Raw genomic sequence first — 9376 nt, forward strand, 5'->3', positions numbered from 1 at the left:
AAAGAAGGAAAAAGGAAAAAGAAGGAAAAGGAAAAAGGAGAAGGAAAAAAGGAGAAAAGGAAAAAGGAAAAGGAAAAGAAGAGGAGGACAAGGAGAAGAGAAAGGGAAAGAAGGAGAAAAGGACAAAGCCAAGGAAAAGAGAAGAGCAAAGGAAGAAGGAGCAAGAGAGGAAGAGGAAGGGAAAGGCGAGGAAGAAGAGGAGGACAAGAAAAAGAAGGGCAAGGAAAGGAGAAAAGAGGAAGGGCAGGGGGGGGTGGGACGAGAAGCCAAGAGGAGAGGCACCGGGTGCCCCCCCTGCTCCCACGGGGACCCCCCACCCCGTGCCAGCCCCCGGGTGCCCCCACCCCATCCCCGCAGCCACCCCCAGGGCCCAGCGGGTGCCCCCCGCTCCCCATCCCTCAGGGCCAGGCGTCCTCCTCCAGCCCCTCGGTGTCCCGGGGGGCCAGGGGGGCTCGAGCAGGGAGGAGAGGACGCTCTGCAGGGCCCGCCAGGGCTGGGGGGCACCGGGGGGCCGCGGCGTGGGGATGCGGGACGGCCTCTTGCCGGGCTGCGTGTCCAACCGCGGCTTGGCACGGGGGCGCAGGGCGGGGGGCACGGGGTAGGGGACCCCCGGTGCCATCCCCTTGCCCCCCGTCCATTCGTCCTCATCCTCCTCATCCTCATCTTCCTCTCCTGGCACCCACTCGGGGTCGGATTCGGCGCCGGAGGCTGGCACCAAGCTGCTCTCGTCCGAGGAGCTGGAGGGGCGCCCGTGCCCCCCACCTCCGCCACCCTCCTGCGCCTGGGGGGCTGCCGTAAGGGGGGGCCCGGCCCCTCCGTGCTTGCTGAAAACGTTGAGGGAGGATGAGGAGGAGGAGGAAGAGCAATAAGCCGAGTCGGTGGCCGCCGCCCCGCCGCCCGCTTCGGGGGTCCCTCGTGCCGGGGGGGGGTCCTGCAGCTCCATCAGCCTCGTGTTGGCCAAAAATTCCTCCTCCAACCTCCCCAGCAGCTGCTGCTCCTGCCCGGGCTCCAAGCGCAGAGGAGCCCGCAGCCTCCTCACCAGCTCCTCCAGCTCCTCCTGGAAAGCGTCCCCGTCCCTGTCCCCATCCCTGTCCCCGTCCCTGTCCCCGTTCCCGGGCAAGGAGCAGCGTCGAGGGGCCGGGGGGGCTTTGGCGGGGGTCCGTGCCCACGAGTGCTGCCCGTCGCGCCCCCGGCGGATCAGCAGCACGGGCTCGGTGGCCACGGGGCGCCCTTGGCTCCGGGCACGCGGTGACCCCGATCCCGGCCCGTTGGGGACACGAGGACGGCCCCGCTCGTCCCCAAGCCCCCCCGGGGGTTTGCGGAGGGGCAGGGGGCTGCGGTCGCCCGAGCGGCTGCGGCCGGGGGGCTGGCGGCGAGGTGAGGGGGCGGTGGGGGGGGCCGCGGGGCGCTGGGGGCGCGGGGGTCCCGCCGAGGACACCGAGGACACCGAGGACGAGTCGCTGTCCCCCGACGGGCGGCGGCTGCGGGGGGGAGCGGGGTCGCGGGGCCTGGGGGGGGGGAGAGGAAGAGGAGGGTGAGGGGACCGGACCCCCGCTGCAGACCCCCATACCATCCATTGTACGCCCTTACAGCCCCCATCGCAGCCCCCCCACTGCAGCCCTTGCACCCCACTGTATGCCCATTGCACCCCCCTTTTCTCCCCATTTCCCCCCTTGAGCCCCATCGCGCCCTGTGCAGCCTCCCTTGAACCCCCACTGTACCCCATTAACCCCCCCCACTGAACCCCATTACATCCCATGGCACCCCCATTACACCCCATTGCACCCCCTTACCTCCCATTACACCCCCCTTACCCCTCTTTACCCCCATTACCCCCCCATTGCACCACATTACAATCCCTTTACCCCCCATTACCCCCCCCATGGCAACCCAATTACCCCCCATTGCACCTCCCCTTACCCTCCATTACACCCCATTGCACCCCATTACCCCCAATACACCCCTATTACCCCCCATTCCCCCCATTGCACCCCCTTACCCTCCCATTTCACCCACCACTGCACCCCATTACCCCTTATTACACCCCCATTACCCCTCATTAACCCCATTACCCCCCCTTACTCCCCCATTTCAGCCCCTATTGCACCCTATTACCCCCATTACACCCCCACTGCACCCTATTAAACCCTATTACACCCCATTACCCCCCCATAACCCCCATTGCACCCCCTTACTCCCCCATTTCACTCCCCATTGCACCCCCTTACCCCTTATTACACCCCCATTACCCCCATTACCCCCCCTTACCCTCCCATTTCACCCCCCCATTGCACCCTATTGCCCCCTATTACCCCCCCATTACCCCCATTACACCCCCCATTACCCCCCATTACCCCCCATCCCCCCCCCAGCAGTGGGCGTGTCCCCTCTAAGCCCCCCCCCCCCCGCCCCGCGCCTGCGCAGTGTGCATTGGGGGGGGGGCAGCGCGGGGCCGCTCCCTCCCCGTGGGGCCGGGCCCTGCCGCGCTCCCCGCCCCCCCCCCGGCTTCCTGCCCCCCCCCGCCGGGCCGCGGGCACCATGGCAACGGGGCGGGGGGGCAGGAGGGGACAGCGGGGGGACACCCCCATTGCCCCCCCGTTACAGCCCAGTACCCCCATTGCACCCCCTTACTCCCCCATTACCCCCCCATTGCACCCCCCATTGCACCCCCCATTGCACCCCATTGCACCCCATTACCCCCACTGCACCCTATTAAACCCCATTGCACCCCATTACCCCCCATTACATCCCAGTACCCCCCATTACTCCCATTGCACCCCCTTACTCCCCCATTACCCCCCCATTACACCCCATTGCGGGGGGACAACATGGGGACAGGGAGGGGACAGTGGGGGGGGGACAAGGGACAGGGAGGGGACAGTGAGGGGACAGGGGATAGTGAGGGGACGGGATGGTGAGGGGACAGGGCACAGTGGGGAGACAGGGGACAGTGAGGGGACAATGAGGGGACAGAGACAGCATGGGGACAGCACGGGGATGGGACAGAAAAGGGACAGTGAGGGGACAGCAGGGGGACAGGGGACACAGTGAGGGGACTGGGGAAAGAGGGGGGACAGGGGAGGGGACAGGGGACAGTGATGGGGGGGACAAGGGACAACATGGGGATAGTGAGGGGACGGGACAGTGAGGGGACATGGAATGGGGAGGGGACAGGAGGGGACAATTAAGGGTCAGCATGGGGACAGCGAGGAGACAGGGGATAGTGAGGGGATGGGATGGTGAGGGGAATGGGGACAGCACGGGGACAATGAGGGGACAGCAAGGGGACAGGGACATCATGGGGACAGCAAGGGGATGGGACAGCAAGGGGACAGCATGGAGACAACATGGGGACAGTGAGGGGACAACATGGGGACAGCGAGGGGACAGGGGAGGGGACAATGAAGGGTCAGCATGGGGACAGGGGACAGTATGGGGATGGGATAGTGAGGGGACAGGATGGTGAGGGGAATGGGGACAGCATGGGGACAATGAGGGGACAGCACGGGGACAGCACCCCCCCCCCGCAGCACCCATGGGTGCTGACCCTACCTGAGGGCTCCGCCGGGGCTCCTGCAGGGGCTGCCGGAGCCGTGTGCGGGGCCCCGCGGGGGCAGCACAGCCCCGGCCGACGGCTTCGGGATGCCGCTGGGTGGGGGGCAGCCCCCAGGAACGGGGAGACGCCGGTCCCGGTCCCTGTCCCTGTCCCTGTCCCCAGGGCAGGGGGGCTCAGCACGGCGCAGGGTGCTGGGGCTGGCGGCTGCTTTCTGTGGGGAGAAGGCCTGAGGGCGGGCGGGGGGCAGGCGGTGGGCTGCAAGGGAAAAGGGGACACGGGGGGGGGGGTCAGGGGGTGACCGAATTCACCCCAAGACCTTCACCGGGGTGAATTTGGCCCAAAGCGGGAACAAACTTTTCTCATTTTTGCCCCGTTCCAGCCGGATCAGTGCCCGGCACAGCCCACCCTGCGGGAAAATGGCCCCGCAGGGAGAAAGGAGAGGGGAAAAACCCCAAATAGGGGCGAGTGGGGGGCGGTTTGGGGTGTGGGGGGCACTCACAGAGGGAGGCGCAGCGGCACGGGTCGTGCTTGTCCAGGTAATGCTCCAGCGTGTCCCAGCCGCCACCGACGCGCACCATCACGTGGCTCCTCAGCACCTGGGCAGGGAAGGGGGGTGCCGTCAGCCCCAAAACCCCCAAAACCCCCCAAACCCCAAAAAAAGGCAGCATGGACCCCAGGGTGTGGGGGGAGCCCCGCCAGACCCCAAAAGGAGGTGGAGAAGTGGGGGTGAGGGGAAGGATAAATCCCGTCCCCACTCGGGGCTGGGGGCACTGAGTCCCGGGGTGCCAAACCCCGACCCTTTTGGGGTTCCCCCATGGAAGGGCCCCCCCAGAATGGGTCCCCAGCCCCCCCCCCCCGGCCCCAAAAAGGAGGTGGGGGTGCTGTTCTTACTCGCACGAAGATGAGGGCGTTGGAGTCTCCCACTTTGTATTTACCCTCGGAGACTTTGACCATGGGGAACTGGGACGGGCACGTGCAGCAGCCCAGGATCTCCCGCACCTGAGGGGAAAAAGATGAGACACCCCCAATCCCGGTCAGCGCCCCCACCCCAAAACCGAGCAGCTCCCATCCCGTGCGCCCCCACAAATTGGGGGGCACCCACGAGGGGCCGCAGCCCCCACGGAGCCTCCCCGAGAGAGGGGCCCCAGGGACTTCCCACAGCCGGGCACCGAAAGCGGCGTTTTTTTTTTTTTTTTTTTTGTTTTGTTTTTTTTTAGAAAAAAGGAGAATTAAAAAAAGCCCCAGAATCCTCCCGCCGCTCCCAGGCGTGTCCCCGGGGTGGGTTTTTCCACTCGGGAAAGCGTCAATTCTTGGCACGACTAGAAACAAGCAAGTTTTTTGGGGAGGTGGCGAGGCTGCGCCCCGTAGCTGGGGGATCCCCAAAGGGGGTTTGTGGACCCCCCGCTGCCCCCCCCGGCCCCGTCCGCCTGTGTCTGTAGGGCCGGGAAGCTGTGGGGCTGACGTCAGGGATTAGGCACGGGTCCATGCCGGGGGGGGACGCGGGGACACGGTCGCATCCTGCCCTGGCTGGAGGAGCGGCGTGGCACAGGGACACAGCCTGGGGGGGCAGAGGGGGCTCGGGTGGGGGGGATTTGGGGACGGGGACCCCTGGGGACATCCCTTTTGTGCCCGGGGTTTGGCATCAGCACGGACCCGGCCCGAGGGGTGGGTGCCCCCAGCACCTGCACCCCTCTGCCTTCACCAACCCCATTTCCTTGTTTTTTAGCAATTCCCCCTTTTTTTTAAAAAAAAAAAAAACTTATTTTTTTTTAACAATTCCCCCTTTTTTTTTTTTAAATTCTTATTTTTATGCAATTCCTCCTCCCTGCCCACCGCTCTCCTCCAGCCAGGCCCCCCCCCCCACGAGCCTCTCCTCTATGGGGAAACTGAGGCACGGGGGGGGGGGGGAGCTGCAGGGAGCCCCGGGGGCCTGACCCCGAGCCCTGGGGACGTGGGGACGAGGGGGGGACCCCGTTGGGGACCCGTCCCCCCAGTGTGGTGGCTGGGCCATGCCGGATGCAGGCTCCTCCCCGGCTCCATCGCTGCCCATAAAAGCCCATGGCGAGGCATTACGCAGCCCGGAAAAATTCCCTCGGGGCTGGCAGCGCCCCGCAGGGGGGCCGGGGCAGGTTGGGGGTACCTTGGGGTGGGGGGGGTGGGCAGCAGCACCCCAATGTCCCCCCCCCAATCCCCCAATCCCTCAAGGAGCTGCGTCAGGCTGCGGGATTTAGGGCGGAATCGGGGTTTCGATTAAAAACCGGCTTTGGGATTAGGGGATGGGGGGGTCAGGGGAGGGCAGGGCTTCGTTAATCCACCCTGTGCCCTACTAATCCTGGCCGTGTCCCCCCCCCATGGCACCCCTCCCGGTGTCCCCAGGGATGTCACCGCTATGGGGTCACAGCCCGGGTGGGAGGGTGGCGAGGACACCCCATGGGCTGGATGGAGGTGGGTGGGTGCGTGGGGGCCTCCCCCAGCACTGACAGCCCCCTTGGGTGGGGGGGGGACCTCCCACGGCCCACGGAGGTCCTGGGGGGCACCGAGAGCTGTGGGGGCTGTGGGGAGCCTGGGGGTGCACGGGGAGAGCACTGGGGGGGCCATGGAGGTCCCGTTGGGGGCATGGAGGGGACCTCCCAAGGGTCATAGAGATCGTGGTGGGTGGGTAGAGGGGACCTCCAATGGGTCATAGAGATCACGTTGGGTGGGTAGAGGGGACCTCCAATGGGTCATAGAGTTTGTGGTTGGGTGGATAGAGAAGACCTCCAATGGGTCATAGAGATCACATTGGGTGGATAGAGAGGTCCTCCCATGGGTCATAGAGTGCCTTCTTGGGTGGCTAGAGAGGACCTCCTAAGGGCCATAGAGTTCCTCCTGGGTGGCTAGACAAGACCTCCCATGGACCATAGAGTTCCTCCTTGGGTAGATAGAGAGGAACCCCCACAGGTCATAGAGATCCCAGTTGGGTGGCTAGAGAGGACCTCCAATGGGTCATAGAGTTCCTCCTGGGTGGATAGAGAAGACCTCCCATGTACCATAGAGATCCCAGTTGGGTGCCTAGAGAGGACCTCCCATGGGTCATAGAGATCATGTTGGGTGGATAGAGAAGACCTCCAATGGACCATAGAGATCACAATGGACCACAGAGAGGGCCTCCCATGGACCATAGAGATCATTTTGGGTACCTAGAGAGGCCATAGAGCCCCCGCTGGGTGCCTAGAGACCCCCCCCGGTCCAGACCTCCCCTCTGGGGGCTGGAGGCCCCCCCACGCTCACCAGCTCGTCCAGGTTCCTGAGGTCGCACAGGGCCAGGCGCTGCCCCCCGCCGCCGGCCGAGCCCAGGGCCCTGTTCCTGGGGGCCCGGCCCTCGCGGTGCGCGCCCGGCGCCGTGGGGTCCCGCATCTCCTCCTCAATCTCCTCCTCCATCTGGATCAGCATGGGGGCCAGCATGCCGAACTTGGCGCCCCGCCTGGCCACCTCCAGCAGGCAGAGGACAAAGTTCTTCTCGTTCTTCTTCAGCACCAGGTCGTTGGTCTCGAACATCAGCACGTCCTGGATGCCCAGGTCCTGGCGGCACCACTGGATGAAGTTGGAGACGTTGTCGCGGGCCACGAAGGAGCCGGGGGCCACGTTGCGGGCCTGGAAGACCACCTCGCGCCGGGGGACCCGCATGCGGGCGGCGGCGGCCGGGTGCCGGCGCTGGAAGTCGCCGGCGCTGCGGGTGACGTTGTTGGCGTGCTGGCAGAGGGCACAGCCCGTCTCCAGGCTCTCCAGGAAGGTGTCGGGCTGCACGTCCAGCTCGTACAGGGTGTTGAACCACTCGGCCAGGTCCTCCTTCATGGCCTCCAGGTACTCCTCGCTGGAGCGGAACGGCCGGATGCTCTTGGAGGCGGCCGACTGGATGTTGCTCTGGTCGGCCATGGCGAGCTGGGGGGGGGGGCAGCGGGTGTTATATGGGACCAGGTGTTATATGGGAACTCGGGGGGGGGCTCAGACCCTGCAACACCCCCCCCAGAAGCCCCCACTCACCTGGTGCCCACCCCACCCAGTGCCCACCCCACCTGGTGCCCACCCCACCCAGTGTCCCCCTACCCAGTGTCCCCCCCACCCAGTGTCCCCCCATGGGCACAGGGATGTCACCACCACCCGCAAGACCCCCACCGTGTCCCCCCCGCACCCCGTGTCACCCCGCTGTGCTGTGTGCCCCCCCCCCAAGACGGGGTTGATGTCCCCAGTGCCCCCCCCACCCCCTCCCAAAGCTGCCCAGTCATCGTGGGTGGCACCCACCCGGCTGCCAGCACCCTGGGTGCCACCCTGGGGGGGGGGGAGGTTCAGGGAGACCCCCTCAACCCCCTCCGCCCCCCCAGGACACCCCATGGGGGTGTAATGTGGGGCTGGGGGGGCTGCACTTGGGGGGGGATATTTGGGGAGGGGGGCACAAGAGCCAGTGAGCCCCCATGCCTGGGGGCAGCCCCCCCACCCCAACCCCTCACCATGGGGGTCTCTGCTGGGGGGGGGCACTGATAAGGGGGTGTCCTGATAAGGTGACCTGATAAGGGGTGTTCGGGGGGGGCAGTGCCCAGGGGGTGATGGGGGGGGTTGGGGTGGTGCCTGCCGCGGGGGGGGGGGGTGGCTGTGACAGTGGGGGCCCTGCAGGGGTACGGGGGGGTGTCTGGGGGTGGTGTCTGCTGGGGGGGGGGGCACCGTGCTGCGAGGAGGGGGGGGAGGTTAAGAGGGGGAGGGGCGAGCTCTCACATGGGGGGGGTCCATTTTTGGGGGGGGTCTTTACGGAAGGGGGGGGTGTCGGGGGGGAGGGGCAGCACCTGCGCGGCAGATGCTGACTGGGGGTGGTGTTTTTTGGGGGGGGGGGCTCCCAGGGACCCACGGACGCGGCCCCAACTCGGTGCCCACCCCCCCAAAACCCCGTACGCCCCCCCCCCGCCCCCCCCCATCCCCACGGCCCCGCACTCACCGTCCCCGAGCCGCTGCCTCCGGGCCGGGCCGGGCCGGGCTGTGAGCAGCGGGGGGGGCCCCGCCGCCTCCCCCGCCCCCGCCGCCATCCGCCGGTGGCCCCCGGGGCCGAACCGGGGCTGAAACGGGAGCGAAGCGGGGCCGAGAGCCCACCCCAGCCGCCCCCCCCCCCCCCCCCCGGCAGCCCCGCAGCCGCCGCCGCCGCCTCGCCCGGCCGGGAAGTTGGAAACGGCCCAGAAAGGGCAGGGATGGGAGCGGCGGGGGCGGGGGCACAGCACTGGGGGGGGGAACCGGGGGGGGATGTGGGGATATGGGGGGGATGGGGGGAGATGGGGGGGGATGGGGGGAGCATGGGGGATGGGGATATGGGGGGGGATAGGGGGGGATATGGGGTATAGGGGGGTATTGGGGGATATGGGGGGGTTTGGGGGGGGCATGGGGACGTGGGGGGGTATCTATGGGGCATGGGGGGGTGGATTTGGGGGGGGGAGATGGGGTGGGGGTGACATGGGGATGGGGACATGGAGATGGGGGGGTTATGGCTGCAGGGACACATGGGGGGATCTTTGGGGACTTGGGGGGGTGGGGTGGAAGGGATATGGGGGGACAGGGAAATGGGGACATGGGGGGTGGGATGGCAGGGATGTGGCCACAGGGGGACAGGGACACGGGGAGCACAAACACGGGGTGATAGGGCCACAGGGGGTGTGGGATAATGGGGATGTGGCCGCAGGGGGACAGGGACACATGGGGGGGGTTGGCTACAGGGACATGCCAGCCCCGGGGGACATCTCCAGGGATATGGGGGGGGACGCAGGGGTACGGCCAGGGGGGATGTGGACATGGGGGGCACAG

General features: G+C 66.9%; 1 protein-coding gene across 1 annotated transcript; it reads right to left on the minus strand.

Annotated features, from left to right (window-relative positions):
* Nucleotides 1-255: 255 nt before the first annotated feature.
* GAS2L1 (growth arrest specific 2 like 1) lies at nt 256-8662 on the minus strand. The gene is given in 7 exon segments (XM_068653752.1): nt 256-448; nt 451-1508; nt 3553-3811; nt 4056-4152; nt 4448-4555; nt 6827-7477; nt 8523-8662. Coding segments are annotated over 6 exon segments (2217 nt in total). The 5' UTR covers nt 7472-7477; nt 8523-8662; the 3' UTR covers nt 256-398.
* Nucleotides 8663-9376: the final 714 nt, after the last annotated feature.

This window comes from Anas acuta, chromosome 17 (assembly GCF_963932015.1).
Source record: "Anas acuta chromosome 17, bAnaAcu1.1, whole genome shotgun sequence".
Classification (NCBI taxonomy): Eukaryota; Metazoa; Chordata; class Aves; order Anseriformes; family Anatidae; genus Anas; species Anas acuta.